Raw genomic sequence first — 16,741 nt, forward strand, 5'->3', positions numbered from 1 at the left:
TGAGAAAGATAATGGAAAGAAACTTCAAAACAATTTCCCAGTTTGTTCATTGTGAATTCTTTGGCGATCTAATTCTCCCATTTTCAACAAAGTGCTACAATTATATAAATGATACATTCACACCTTTTCCATTCATACCAAGTTTTTCTTTTTCATTATTAGTTTCTTGGACTCTTTTACAGACTTTTTTTTATTACTTCTGTCTTTATCCTAGAAATAACAAATGCAATAAATTTTGTTGCCTTTCCTCTACTTTGTTTACATTCAATCATTTACCATTCTTTTTCTTCATGTTTAGATTCTATTTCCAATAATGTTTTTAAATGATTTTTTAAAGTATTCAGCAGTAATCTCATGTACAATTAACATTTTTGTGTTCTTGTGTTTCAATTCTGTCTATTCTTCCATCTAGTTCTTTCATGTATTATCAGTTCTATCTTTCATTTTGAGATTGTCAGTATTAATTCTTATGGGCTTTTATTTATTTTATATTTGGTTGGTATTCTCTTGATTGATATTTGCTTTCCTGTAATCAAGTTGTCTGCTTCTCTGTACAATCTGATGTGATTATGCACTGTTTTTTACCTACTATAATATGATCAATATGTTTTAATTGTCATAATTTTTGAGATTGAGAATGGTATTAATCCAGCATTACTGTCATTTCTAATTTCATGTAAGTTTTTTTTTTTCTTCTTTTACAACAGACAGCTCTAAAGGAACATGTATAGCAAACTTTTTCTTCTTCTTTTGTTTCCAGATAACCTTCCCATTGCAGTCACCAAAAACAATTTTGTAATCATACCTAAATTGTTTACCTTAAAATTTCATCTGAATCTTGATACAATTTCCAAATGTGCCCCAAAAGTAGATTGGTGTTATTGGTAACTGCCAAGACGTTTAGAAAATGTGACCTATATAACCAACCATGTTTAAAAAATTACTGTTATGACTCATAACAGTAATTTTTAAATGCAGTTAGTTATTTAGGTCACATTTTCTAAATGCATTGGTAACTACTGGCAGTTAACACTGGTTACAATTTCCAAATGCACCCTTGGTCTCTTCAACTTTGTCTTCATTCTCATTCAAGAGTATGTTAAACCATCTCTCTCCCTCACCTTGATGAGTGAGAATGTCTTCATTTCATTTTGACTAATTATATAAATATATATGTATACTTATTAGGTATCAAATAAATTTAATTCATGATTTTAATTCAACAAATGAAACATTTTAAATCTTAAAAAGAAACAAATATTAAAATGAATAGATTCTTGAATAAAGTGTTTTGATTTGAATTTAGATAAAATTTAAGATTATTTATAATCAATTCACTTTTATTTAATTAAATTGTTTTTACATTTCACAAGCAAGAGTATAAGAAATCTGAATACTTTAAATAAATTCAAAAATTTTTTCTTATAAATAAATTTATAAAATTCATAACATTAAAATTTTCTTCTAATAAATAGCTTATCTATTTTTATTACTTATTTATAAATCAAAGTTTTAAAACTACAAATTCAAACTTAGAAATAAAAAAATTCTTTTTAATTAAACTATTAATATTGTAAAATTAAAAGCAATAAAATATATATATATGTAAATTATTAAAATAAGTTTTTGGAAACGTATATTGCTATTCATAAAATACACCAAAATTTAATAAATTCAGCCAGCTTTATTTTTGCACATTAAAAAAATTTTTTTTCAAAGGAATAATACAAGTCTTATTGGCTAATTTGTTTCTATATTACAATATTAAAATTGTTAATATTGAAATGAAGCTAAATGAAATTAATTTATATTTTAACATGCTATTTTAATAGTAGAAAATCTTAGATACAAAAAAGCTTTTTTTAAATTATAGTTAATGATATAATGATAAAATTCTGGAAAAATCCTGAATTTCTTCAATTCAGGCCAATTTGTGGTAATTTTTAAAAAATTCTAGATTCATTATTATTCAAATCAAGATGTAGAAAATGCTCAGATTTTTTTTTTTATTAAATTTCTTGGCACAATATTTAAAACTTAAAGTAATCACACTATTAAAGTTTATTTCATTATATTGCTTTTAACATAATTAAGAACTTGAAACTTAACAATATTGGATACTAATCTTTAACAATACATTTCATAAAAGCTATGAAACTGAATAACATGCATCAAATGCTTGAACTTTTTATTGTATTTGCTTCCTCATTAAATACTTTATCATTTCTTGTAAAATAGAAATAAACTTATGCATTGTATCAAAATGATTTAATTACACATATTCCATATACATAAAATTCATTGGTTACATTTAATGAAGTTGCATTATTTTTCAAATCTCTGAATTAAGTGTAATTTTAAATATTTGTCCCATTGGATAATAAACACTGAGCATTTTTGAATTTTCTAATCTTATGGTTTGTTTTATATCTAATAATTTTGTAATGAATTTAGATAAAAACTAATCACTGTATATGACACTATATCACATGAATGCACTGTATAAAAATATTATACAAAATATTCTTTCATGGTTCCTTATATTAAATAATATTTATTTTTATTATTTTCAAATGGACAAAATCAGTTTATGAGTTAATATCTACCTTTGGTAATTTTGTTTTAATTGGAATGCACTGTACAATTGGCTATTTAATGAATATATTACAAGGAAGGAATATTTTTTCAAATAAAGTTTATAAATGAGTCTCTTAAGTATATTTCTCATGATTTACAACTACCATGTATAAACAGTTGCAAAAATGTGCAAAATTACGATGATAAAATTTACAACATATATAGTTTACAAGAATAGCCGCAATAATATCTTTATATACAATTATATCACTTTTGAAATGAGGAAATTGTTCCTCTTTGAAAGAGGAAACAATGGAGCTTGCAGCTTGCTATTTTCTTTAATATACATACATATACACAAACATATACATATGTATATAAAATTTATATATGTATATAAAATTATATACATACATACATAAATACATACATTACAGGAAGCAATCTTCTCTCTTAAAGATAATTGTATAACTTATTTATATATATATGTGTAAGGGAGAGAGAAATTGCTATAAATTATATGAGTGCATATAAAACAAATATTAAAAAATTAGCTTAATGAAAAATTAGATTACATAATAATATATAATTTTAATTTGGACAAAATATACTAAATTGCCTTAATCTGATAAATTTATCGTGTGTTGTGCATATTTTATATATTTTTATAATTATGATCTGAAAATTTAAAATGTATCTCAATTCAGCAATGCTACAAAAGAAAGTTTTCATAATTGTATTATAAAAGTTACATAATTTGTCATGCATATAACTATCTCAACTTATCAATTTATTTTGCTTATACAATTGAGAACTTTTATTATAATGTTTTTATATCACCGTGTTTTGTTAACATTCAATTCCTCATCGTCGTCGTCATCGTCGTCATCATCATCTTCATTCACAGTATAAATTTCAGGCCATTGTGTTTCTTGATCCTTTTTTCTTACATGAAGAGATTTTTGTATTCTTCTTCTTGGAGTTGTGCGAACTTTATAAAATTCTTCTACAGTTAAATTGACAATACCTTGTGCAGTTAATATTTTTCCATGTCTTGTTTTTAAATGTCGCTTAAATGTATTTCTTGTTTTAAATCTGTTGAAATGATAATTATATATTATAATGATGTAATAATTATCAACAACCTTTGAAATAATAATTAACAGTATAAAAAATACTTAATCAGAAATACATAATTCATATTCAAAATACCTTACACACATATTTCATTACTATATGATAATGTACTTATTCATCACATTTTTTAATATATCAGGCCAGTCCATAAGTTCATGCATATTTTTATCTACAAAAAAAGCAGCAAAAAATTTTAATTAAATTTTATTTCAATCTATAATGTATTCACCATTATTTTGTACAATTTCTTGCCATCTTGATGGTAACTTTTTAATCCCGTCTTCGTAAAATGATTTCGGTTTTGAATCAAAATATTCAGAAATAGCCTTTTTTACATTCTCATCCTCAAAAGTTTTCCCTTTTAAAAAATTCTGCAAACTGCAAAAAAGATGCTAATCACTGGGAGCAATATCTGGCGAATATGGTGGATGAGGTAAAATTTCCCAGTTGTAGCTCTCAGGTTTCTGTACAGTTATTTTTGCAGTGTATGGTCTGGCATTGTTATGTTGCAAGAGAACCTGCTTTCTGTTCACTAACGACGGTCGATTTTTTTTCAATTTTTCATTTAAACGCTCTAATTGCTCACAATACATTTGAGCTGTAATTGTTTGATTAGGTTCTAACAGCTCAAAGTGAATTACACCTGACATATCCCACCAAACAGACAAAAGAATTTTTTTTGAATGCAACCCACCTTTTGCAATTGGTTTTGGCTGCTTGTCGCGATCCATCCATTGTCTTTTTCTCGTCACATTATTATAGAGGATCCATTTTTCGTCTCCAGTAACCAGCTTACCAAGAAAAGGTTCTAAAGCAATACGGGATAAAAGAGATGTGCAAATGTTTACATGTTGTTCTTGGTTAGCTATTGACAGTTCATGTGGTATCCATTTTCCTAGCTTTGAAACTTTTCCGATTTGTTGTAGATGTCTATGAACAGTTCCTTGGGATGAATTTAAATGTTCCACAATTTCATCAACTGTTAAAGATGGTTCTGCTTCAACTAGTGCAGAGAGAGCATCATCATCAAAGTCAACGGGTCTTCCAGTACGAGCCTTATCCTCCACACTAAAATTATTGTTTCTAAATCTTTCAAACCACTTCTGCGCAGTCCTTGCACTAATTACAATTTGATTATGTACAGTATTTAGTTTTTTGGCTGCATTTTTAGCATTCTCACCACTTAAAAATAAAAAGTATAAAACATGTCTTTTATATTCATCGGTTACTTCCATTTTAAGGAAAATAAACAACTGAAATGTTCACAATTCTGAACAGTATTATATGAATGAGATCCAATTTAACACTTCAGTGTAAAAATTATCACATTAGACTGACATTTTTAACAGCAAAACAAGATTTTTCTCAAGGTCATAAAAATGCACATGGACTTATGGACTGACCTGATAAATAATAATATTCAAACACACACACTCAGGGCTCCCAAGAGAATGGAGAGATGTTGGTGCCTATACCATTTTGGGCCACCTTTCAAACACCCTGCTTATACAGATAATGAGAATAAAGTAGAAAAATAACCTAGTATAAATGTTAGCCCATGGCCAAAGTTATTTCATTATTTGGAAAAATAATCAGAAAATAAATGGACAATTTTTTAAGTTTTTTCCTCTCTGACAGGCCTCCCTAAAACCCATGGGCCCTAGGGCAGCATTCTGGCTGCACCCTGTCTCATAGAGCCTGCATACACTCACTATAAGCATTTTTGGCATTGTCCAATCAACTCATTTGTTCTAAAACATATTTATCTAATTTCCATTATATACAATTTAAACTGAGCATATTAAAAAGTATAATTAATTTATTATAGAATGTTTGATTATTGTAAATATTTTGAACATTTATCATTAATTGTTTGAATAAATTTTATCAAACATACATCAAACAAAACCCGATATCATAAGCAAATACACCAACAACTGCAGTAAATGATCAGGCTAAATTTTGGATAAATGATTATAGATTAGAAATAAATTTGGCACTAAAGTTAGGCATTGAGTGCCATCTCTTATTAAAATTAATAATTATAATATTTAATTAATTAATTAAGATTAAACTGAAAGAAAAGAATCAGCCTGAAGTGGGACTCGAACCACAACTCCTGCTTACTGTGCGGATGAGTTGCCAGTTACGCTACCTGGAATAATCTATAATCATTTATCCAAAATTTAGCCTGATCATTTATGACAGTTGTTGGTGTATTTAAATTTTATCAAGTAACTAAACAAAAAGTTATAATGTTCAATAGACCAATACATCACACCATTAAATTCTACAATCATTTTCTAACCAAGATTATTAAAATAATGAAATAAAAAATATTTGAATAAAATTTATTTATGTTAAATTACTCACTTTCCAGTATTATATAAATTTAAGAAACATACTTTAAAATATAAGAGATATTTTATTTGAAATGGCAATAGTGTTGTAACTTATTAATTCTAAAATAAAATAAACATGTGATGTGCACAATTCTTTTATGTAGTATTTACCTCTGTGGTCAACCCAACTGCCAAACTGGTGTGGGAGGCAAAAAGTACTATCAGAATGTCATTTTAAACCAATATCTGGAGAGACTCCACTAAGGCAGAAAGGATGTCTCAGAAGTACTTACCTCTAAGAAATTCTTTCACTTTTGCAAAAAGGTCTAAGTTTTTTAAAAAATATACGTTTAGTTCCGTCTTTAAATAATAAAATATCCAAAATTATTTATAGTCCTAACATTAATTCCAAAAATAGCACAGATTTAGATGAAGTAGTAGTAGTATATAGACTGGAATGTGCAGTACATGTGAAAATCCTACTTGTTACATTGACGTAACAGGTTGGGTATTAAAGAATTAAAAGAATTAAAGAACACAAGTGGCAATCAGGCTGAGATACAATCAATCACTATGGTATGAACATTCGATGATTAAGAATTGCAAAATCAATAGAAATAAGGTTAAAATATTACATAAAGAAACCGATACATATAAATGTAAATATAAAAAATACATCAAAATTAAAAACAAAAAAATTCTAAAAATGAAAATGTGAGAGATCGGATTTGAGGAAAAAAATTTTTTTCAGCTAAAAATTTAATTAAAAATTTACTATAATTTTTCCCACGATTGTTAAAATTGTAAAGGATATGATTTTGTCCCTCTGCAGAGTCACTTCCCTTTCAAGATGATACGAGGGCTATTTTTTAAATAAGGTCCATTTGTGAATGAGAGTGAGAATGAGGCGCGATTACAGCAGTGTGCACAAGCATCTGTTTTCAGCATGCTTTGCACGTGTTTAGATGGCATTTGCAGCCGTATAGTCTGTATGTGTGCTGAGCTGTAAAAGTTTATAATGTTTAAGAAAAATTGAGTCGCCCGTCGACTGTAAGATACGATCTGTTATTCAATGTCAGCACGAAAGATCATGGTAACTGTCTTTTGGGACAGGAAAGGGACTTTGTTAGTGGATTTTATGCCAAGAGGCACAACAATCAATTCTGATGCTTATTGTGTGACCTTGAGAAAACTCCGCTGTGTCATACAAGACAAGCGGCATGGCCTAATGTCTTCTGGCAGCAGGCTTCTTTGAAGTCGGAATTTTAAAAAGTTTTGAGCGGTATGACAAATGTTTGAACAAAACTGGAAATTATGTAGAAAAGTAGATAAAAGTATGTAGAATATGGGAAAAAATATATTTTAATGATATTTACAGTATTTTTCTTCTTATCAAAAAACAGACCTTATTTAAAAAGTACCCTTTGTACGTACATCGAATGTGTCACCAGGAACTTGGTGACAAGAAACTGCTATTGGACATAGGTGCTGCAACATTGCCAAAAAAGAGCAAGGGGGAAAAGAAGAGGACCCCCAATAAAAGGCAATGACTGATGACAACAACAGTTGGTCCATGAGAGAAGTTTGTCCGCTGAAAAAGGAGACAGTTCGTTCCTCTGAGAATCCGCCACCATTGAAAGTTTGTCCTAGTCAGAGTTTCCTCAACAATCGGATACCTTAGTAATCTCCCTCCATCCTTAGTGATCCTCAATGAACTCTATAAAGTAAACTCCTTTAAAGTGACTCCTTGAAAAAGTGCACACCTCCATCCAAAGATGAACTCCATCAATCCTTTGATTTGCCTCAGATCCCTTACCAGGTATCTATGAACCTTATATGTGAACTCTCTTTCCAACTTGCAAACTAGTTAATATCGCAGACGTAACCCTTACTATGAGATGATAACCTTTTTGTAGAACTAGCTTAATAAACAAAATTTGTTATTGTTAGAATTGTTTGATGCACTTCCTCAATCTGTACCATCCTCGTATCAGATCCAAACGCCTACAACACAACTGCTTGTGTGGAGAAAATATGAAATTAGCGACCACTTAGGTTTCTGTGTCTACTTAGAAGACACAGTGGTGTCAGTCCTGATGAACTAGTCATTGCAGTCTTTGCCGACGCAGTGTCGACCCTTCGATCCCATGGTGCCAAAGCATAGGGGCGCTTTGCACATTGTCACAAAAATTTGGTTAATATATCTAAAAGGTACAAAATCAATAATGTTTGGTATGACATAATAGAGGGTGTAATGTTAAAATATCTGTATAAAACTTTAATAGTATGAAATAGTAAGTGTATTAAATAGAAGTAATTATGTTTTATTATGGTTCTATTGAAAAAATTAAGTATTAAGTTAAATAAGAATATTGTTTTACATAGTGATTGTTTAGCATTATACATATGGGAGTGGTCTTTTAACAAGTTTTTAAAGAATGCATTCTGGTTGTATTTGAATTCAAAAATTGTCCAAACTATTTTTCTAACCTGTAAGTACTGATATCATTATTGTTTAAAAATAGGAATAATGTATGATGATATTTAATATACTAACTTTTATGTAGAATTAGCACTGAAGAGAGGAATGAAAATAGACACTGTTCCAAAGTGCATTTGTAACACTAAATTAAATGAATAAAGTCATCATCATTGAAAAATTTTGGATGTTAGAAGTGATGTATTGAAATTCTCAAACTTACTTGGAAGGTTTATGGAGAAAAGAAAAATATTGACAGATTGTTCTCAGGTAAAGATCTCTCCATGCAATTTATTCAGGTGATCCTTGAAGTTTTGTATTCAAATATTTTTTTGATGAAATACATGATGCAAAGTTGACTTATTTACATTTGGTTAAAATGGGATCATCATTCTTACTTGGAGGCTCATTTCTAAAGAAAAATTGATGAATTGGTCTTCTAATGGTCTTGCAAACAAAATCACATTTCACATTTTATCTATTCTTTATGTAAAATCTCTTTTTAACCAGAGACTTCATTTTTTTACCTGTTGACTGCCATTATTTTTTAAAAGAAGAAATGCATGAAACTGACATGCCAGTGAGAACCAGAGTCAGTAGTATTGCCTCTTCAATTGGCAAAGATGAATTTTGTACTTGCAACTAGACATTCCAAGAACATTCCAAACATAGAATCCATAACAAACTTTAAAAATTAAAACATTGACATTCTAAATAGAAGAAATTCTGAAGAAAGCCAAAAATGTTTGGAAGAATTATTCCAAACTACTGGAAAAGCAAGTAAGGTTTGTATTACCTGTTCCAGTTTGGATCTTATAATTATGAAATTTTTTGCAGAAATGTCAGAAATTTCAAATATGACATCTAAACGCATGCAAAGCATGCTGGGAGCTGATGCTCATGCACACTGCTGCAATCGCACGTCATCCTCATTCACAAATGGACCTTATTTAAAAAATAGCCCTCGTATATATCACTCTCCATCCAACTGATTATGATTGAATTCTGTTTCATACAACAGTGCAAACTAATTTGTATGCTTCCTTTGGTAGCTCTAAAAATTTTGTTTTTTCTTTTGTAAATCAGATTTAAAATAAAATCTGTTTGATTCAATTGAGTATTTTCAACTATCACATTATTATGTAGTAGGTGGTAAACAGAGGTCACATTTTTAAACAATATGTCAAGGGTAACTCTACTTTTAGCTACTACTGTATAACAGCCAGGAAAATAAAAATTAATGTGGCATTTCAGTCTTTCAACTTGAGATACTTAAAGTAAGTAAGAACTTTTATCAGTCAACGAAGGAAGTTTTATTTCAATATTAATTTATCTGACCAATAATACAGTATACAGTAGACCCCTCTATAACACGGGTTCATATAACATGGCAAAAAAATTGCGATTGTGTTCGTATAACATGCTAAAAGAGACTTGTATAACATGGTAAAATGTCATCGCTGACTCATGTCATGACAGGATTAGTCAAATCTGGACCAATAGTGGACATTGCACAAACTGTTGAGTTTAAATGAGCAGCGAACCTACTAAAAACCATTTATTATTCAACGGCCATAAAAATGATATTTATATTAATGATGTCTCCAAAGTTCAGTGAATTTTTTGCAGAAAAATAACTTATCAAAAAACACAGTGCCTGCCATTTGATGAGCCAGCTCCGCAACAAAAACAAGCTTAGGCAATGGCATCGTCGAACTTGGTAAGTAATCCTACAATTTTTTGTTTATAGCATAGTTTATATGGCTTATTCCCAAAAAAAATATACGTGTTTTGGAAATGTTTAATCAAATTAGTCTAGAATCAATTAATTTTATGGAAGAAAACCTTTCAAACAGCTGTAGCTGCTAAACTGCACACGGCCAGGCTGTGATTGGCTCATGTATTTAAGTGACTTGTACAACATGGAATTCATATGACATGGAATGTATCTACCGCGTTATAGGAGGGCTACTGTATATAATTCATACATTTGATTTGTAAAATTATTTAATATTTTCTAATAGTATATATATATGATAAAGATATTTATCATATAAGATGTAGATACTAAATTATTTACCTGAAATTATTTTAACAAATAATAAACATTCATCTGAAATAAATTTTATACAAACTAATGTATCATTCTGAATTAAAGCACTGTATAACAAGAAGTGGCTTTTGGTGTTAATATTCAAAATATGTAGCACATTCCAAAAGTCATAGCCAAACTATATTGCATGAATTCAATAACAACTTTAATTAATATTTCTTGTGGTAAACATACATTGAACATATCTGCCATAATAATCAACACATTTTTTCCACTGAATTGGCAGCTTCAAAATCCCATTCCTGTAGAAATCCATTCTGGCACAACCTGTGAAACTTGCTATGGTCACTGCTGTCAAACTTTGTATTTTGCATGCTGACCTTCAATGAAGCAAACAAATGATAGTCTGATGGTGCTAGGTCAAGGCTGTAGGGAGGATGTGGCAGCAACTCCTAGTCCATCATTTCAATTGTATTTTGTGTCTGACCAACCATATGGGAACAAGCATTGTCTTGTTGCAAAATTATAGTGTTTGTGTGGATGCTGCTCATTGCAATTTCTGCAATGTTTATACATACTATGAAGCACTGATGGTTTCACTTCTTGGAAGAAAACTGATAAATGTGCATAACTCTGTCCTAGTATAAGGTGTCCCTAACTTTTCCAGTGAAATTGCTTTTTGTTTTTTGGCCTAGGTGTGTTGCCATTCCATACTCTGCTGCTTTGTTTCTGGGTTGAAGTGGTGGAACCATGCCCTGTCTCCTGTCACAATACTGTTAATAAAATTCTCACCATCAGTTTGATAGTGTGCCAGTAACTCTGAGCATGTCGTCAAACACATTTGTGGTCATTTGTCAGAAGCCCATGGCACCCATCTTGAACAAACCTTGTGATAGCCAAGAGACATTATTATTTTCTGTACAGCATTGTGTCCTACATTCAAATGATGTACAATTTCCCTAACAGTTGTCCTCCTGACCTCTCAGACAAGTTCATCAACCATGTCTATGTTTTCATGTCAGCTGTTCTTGATCAGCCATTCCAGGGCTTATCAGCAATGTCTATTTTTTTTTTCTTTAAAATGTTTCATCCACATTTTTACTGTACTGAGATCCATGCGTGTCCCCATAAAAGTTCTGTAAATACTAACAAATTTCTGAAATGGCGATATTCTCACTAGCAAGGAATTCAGCAATGATGAGTTGACAAAATGAAACATTTACAGAAGCCATTTTCCTACTATCTAGAGCAGGGGTGGCAAACTTTTTGAGCCTGTATGCCATATAGTAAGCATACTTAGCTTTAAAGATGTTTATGCATGCCAAAGTTTTAGACATTAAATAATAATATTTAAATAAATTAAACAAATATGCTTTAATTAAAATAAATATAAAAAAGCTGATTGAAAAAAGGATGATCAGATGATAAACCAAAAGGATGACTGAAAAAAGCAAACGATAAATCAAAATCATACGATACATTATGTGCCAGATGACTTCTCTTTATATGCCACTTTGTGCATGCATGCCATAGGTTTGCCACCCTTGATCTAGAGCAATAAAGGTAAAAGTGCACATAGTTCCAACATTTCCAACAAATAGCAGTAACTTTCACTTACTTGGTTTGAATCACACTCCAATTGCTGGTGAGTAATTGCATACAGCTCATGACTTTCGGTACATGCCACATATATTGAAATGTATAGACAACAAACCGTAGACAACCAAGTTTTATATAAAAGTTAAAATTACATTTACAAGTATTTTTGATGGAAAGTATAGCAACTACTTCTTTAAACAAAAATAACATAAAACAATTTTTTTAAACTTCAAAATACAAAAGCTTTTAAAATTTAGAACATATGAGAATAAAAAAAAAATTCTATACAATAAATTTTGTATGAAATTCTATAAAATTTATTTTATACAATTTCATACAAAATTACTGAAAAAGTATTTCACAGTTGATTCTTAATAATTTAAACTTTGACCTTTACAGAGTCAAATTTTTATGCATGTAATTTTATTTTCATTCCAATGTAACTTCATAAACTCAATGTATTTTGTATGTCTAAATTAAAACAGTTTTTAGGATTAAAATCATTTAGGGTTTACTTGAGAATAAAAAAACTTTCAAAATGTTCAAAATCCTGAACAAAGTAACAATTTTTACAGAGAAGCATCTACATCACTCTCTAGATACCTAAAGAAGCATCAGAAGAGGTTTTTGCTTTGCTTATGTAAAACCAGTCAGTTAAATATGTAACTTTGTCAGATTGTTACTTTAATGTTTTGAACTTGTATAAGGTTTTAATTTATTGTGGCAAATATAAAAATGAAAAAAAATATTTTATTTCCAGCATTATATATCTTACAATAGAAATATAAAATTTATATTTGTTGTTTGGCTATACAGGTATACCTTGGGTTATGTCGTTTCAAGTTAAGTCATTCTTGATTATACGTTGTTTGTAAAAAAAAAATATATGGAAAAATAAAAATTAAGTTTAAGTCATTTTATTTGACTTTACGTCTATCCGTCACAAATATTGAAGTCGTAATATCACTAGAAAAGCATTAAAAGCACATAAAATCATGTTACTGTACAATAAATAAAAATAAAAGTACAGTCAAACCTGTTTTTATGCGGGGGATAGGGACCGCATTAAAAAAAATTGCACGAAACTTCACGAGGGGCTATAAAAAATAGTTTTCGCAACACAATTAAAAAAATATTTTTTTTAATGCGGTCAACAGGGACCGCATAAAAAAAGTCTCACATAGAAAATAACTCAAAACCGTACGAAATACAATTTATTGACAACAGATGTCAGCACTTGACTGCATCGTCTGGTCTATCGTCTGTTTTACATATTTTTGTCCAGGTGGTGTTTTGTTGACTTAAAAAGTAAATAATTTCATTTTTTGCATATTCATGCAATAATATTACTATAATAAGTGCATTTATGCTATAATAAGTTTATTTAGCTATAATAAGTCAACGTGAGACATGACGAATCGCACGAGACTAGTCGCCAACTATACCGCACAAATTAAAAATTTGCATTAAAAAAAAATCGCACATAAAAAGAGCGCATAAAAACAGGTTTGATTGTATATAAAATCATATTAAAATACTCAGAATCAGAATCGAAATATCAGAATCAGCTGTTGATGTCGACAATCCACAGCCATCTATGTTTGCAATGTAAATAAACAAATTGAATGTAAATATTGGTAAATTTAACATAAATTAGTTTTTTTTACTATTGCAAAATAATTTTAATAACTGTATTTGTTATTTAACCTTACAAAATCATTTTATTTTATGTCTTAGAGCAAACCACATTCACAAATTCTAAACATGTACAGTACATTTACAAGTATGTATATGTACTGTACATGTATTTGTAAATTTAGATTACTTTTTTCTGTACTATATTAAAAACTAAAATTTATTTGTTTGTAAGCTTAAAATAGATTCTTATTAACCATATATTATTAAAAATGCATTTATAAACAAAATACAGAACTGAGAATGGTTATTTGTAGTTTAGCCTAGTAACAAGCAAATTCGGAGACAAGTAAATTCAATTTAAGTTGCCTCTCCTGGAACCAATTACCGACATAAGATGAGATATACCTGTACTGTGGTGACAGAAATCTTATAAATCTGAATATAAAAACAATCATATCTAGCATATAAATTATTAAAACACTGCTTTTTCAATTAAAGGAGATTTCAAAAATTTCAATTATTCCATTTATAAATAATCTGATTATTACTAATTTTACAGGCATTAATAGGATATCTAATTACAATCTATAAAGTCTATAATTCTATTTACTATTTTAAATTAGATATGTAAATTTAGAATTTAATCTTATCTAATGTATTAATACATCAGAAATAAAAAAGTTACCTCAATGTACAGTCACTACATTCATAAGGAGTTTCTCCTGTATGTCGTCGCAAATGTTCTTTATAATGACTTGGATGGCGAAAATTTCGTCCACAGTCACTACAAGCAAATCTGCTTTTGTTGTTATGTATGAGCATGTGGTAATTTAAACTATGCTGCCTTGTAAATGTTGCACCACATACAGCACATGTAAATGGTTTTATACCTAATAATAAAAAATAATGCTTGATAAATTCCATTTTTACTAAAATAGATTACTACAAAGAATATGATATCTTTGCTAATAAAATTAAATATTAAGTGTCATTATTATGAATATATCAAATATACATGTAACTGTAGTTTATACTGATGATGCACTCCAAAACAAAATATTTATTTATTTAACATATACAACAGGAAGTGTCACTGGACATTATTTCCTTTCCCAAATTAAAAAAATAATAATAATAAAAAAGACCCTTAAAAGCAATAACAAAAGAAAAAAATATACATATAACAAACAATTTCATGGAAAAACACAATAAGATAAAACAAAATTACATATAAAATAAAAAAATATGTTACAGATCAAGAGAAGGTTGCATATTACACAGTAAGCATTTACATGTGTGTTTGAAATGTAATAAGACAAAATGTAAAACTGTTCAACACTACAAATGTTTTGAGACCAGTAAAAATGAGACCTAACAGAAAGAGCTAGCCTAAAAGAAGGGGTAAAAATGCAAGATCGATTATGGTTTAAACATTGAGAAATCCATAGGAAAAGCCAATTAGAGTGAATGAAATCATTAAAGTATTTGTAAAAAAGTAAATGATCAAAATATTTAATGCAATCAGTAAGCGATGGAAGACCAAATCTAGACCTAGCAACATCAGGATTGGATGTAAACAGGACATTAGCAAGTTTGTTTAAAAGAAGACACATTTTATCAAATTGCTTAGAAATTTTAGTAAAATGAGATGGCATAACCATTGCCCAGACTGGAAGACAATAATCAAATAATGACCTGAAGTTATTATTAATTTAAGCAAAGAAAAGATAATGCAGTATTATTTTAGATGAAATGGTTTTACAAAAATACATTAATATGCCTTGATGAATAGCTAAATATTTTATTATTTTATCAAAGTGCCCATTAAAAGTAAGTTTATCATCAAATATCATTAGAGGATAGAGGAGTTAACGAATTGAATAAGTTTGTTATGTAAAAAGAAGGTTAATAGGTATTATGATTTAAGAAAAAGCACATTGGGACAGTTTTATCTACATTAATTTTAAGGTTGGAGAATTCAAAAAGGGAAGACATAAGATCTGTTTGAAAAGCATAGGAATTGCAGTTTATCAATTTAATATTGTTGGCATAGGCAATAGTAGTAAAATTAAGTTGATCAAAAATATTGTTGTTATAAGTGAAAAAAAGACTGCTTAATGCAGAACCTTGTTGAATACCACAGACTGAGGCAAAATGAAGGAATTCAAAATCAGCAAAATTTTATAGGTACAAAGAAATTGTTAAGCCAGAAATGGAGAGTAGGGTCAAGATCACAGTGTTCTCTGAGGGTTGATAAGAGAATATTTGTAAGCACAGAATCAAAAGATTGAATGATATCAATATAAATTAATTTAATTTAATTAACATTGTATCTTTGCCATTCTGCCGTGCCTGAACCTTTACACCTTTCTCAAATCTCTCTTTGGTGGCATCATTCACAGAGTAAGAGCTATAATTTGATAACTGAACTGTATTTTTAGCCCCAGTCATTTACTCAAAACTGAACACTCAAAACTCAAAGTTGGAAAAACTGAAACCCTCTTTCAATTAATATTATATATATATATATTTGATTCCAGTGTTTTAGATATATTATTAAAAATTAAACTTTTTATTACAATAATCAAAATTATCTGTGAATAACCCATCATGGTTACCTATGCTTAGAAGTTGATTTAAAAATGTATGAGAAGTTATGTGCCACTGTGGGTAAGTTATGTTAATTTTAAATTGCAATTATGAACTCATCCAATAGCTTTTTCTTTGTCTAAACTTACCACAAGTGCCTTTTAAACAAACAAAAGCATCCTTTTCATTTTGCACATATTTTTCATCACAATTTTTCTGGAAACCACCAGACATGTATTTATGTGTTTGAGGTTTTTACTTTTCACCTTTCTTCTTTCTATACATTAAATGATAGTTTAATTGATATTATAGACACCTGTATCATAA

General features: G+C 29.1%; 1 protein-coding gene across 2 annotated transcripts in view; it reads right to left on the reverse strand.

Annotated features, from left to right (window-relative positions):
• Positions 1-1,665: 1,665 nt before the first annotated feature.
• The window catches only part of LOC136969652 (uncharacterized), a 77,030-nt gene continuing 61,954 nt past the window's right edge, over positions 1,666-16,741 (reverse strand). For both annotated transcript variants that reach the window (XM_067263935.1, XM_067263936.1), the window contains exons 8-9: positions 14,511-14,715; positions 1,666-3,672 (exon numbers count right to left, since the gene is read on the reverse strand). In XM_067263935.1, coding sequence (XP_067120036.1) covers positions 3,414-3,672; positions 14,511-14,715 — 464 coding nt within the window. In that variant the 3' untranslated portion in view covers positions 1,666-3,413. The remainder of the gene's footprint in view (positions 3,673-14,510; positions 14,716-16,741) is intronic.

This window comes from Centruroides vittatus, unplaced genomic scaffold, assembly GCF_030686945.1.
Source record: "Centruroides vittatus isolate TY-2023 unplaced genomic scaffold, ASM3068694v2 contig_18, whole genome shotgun sequence".
NCBI classification, from domain to species: Eukaryota; Metazoa; Arthropoda; class Arachnida; order Scorpiones; family Buthidae; genus Centruroides; species Centruroides vittatus.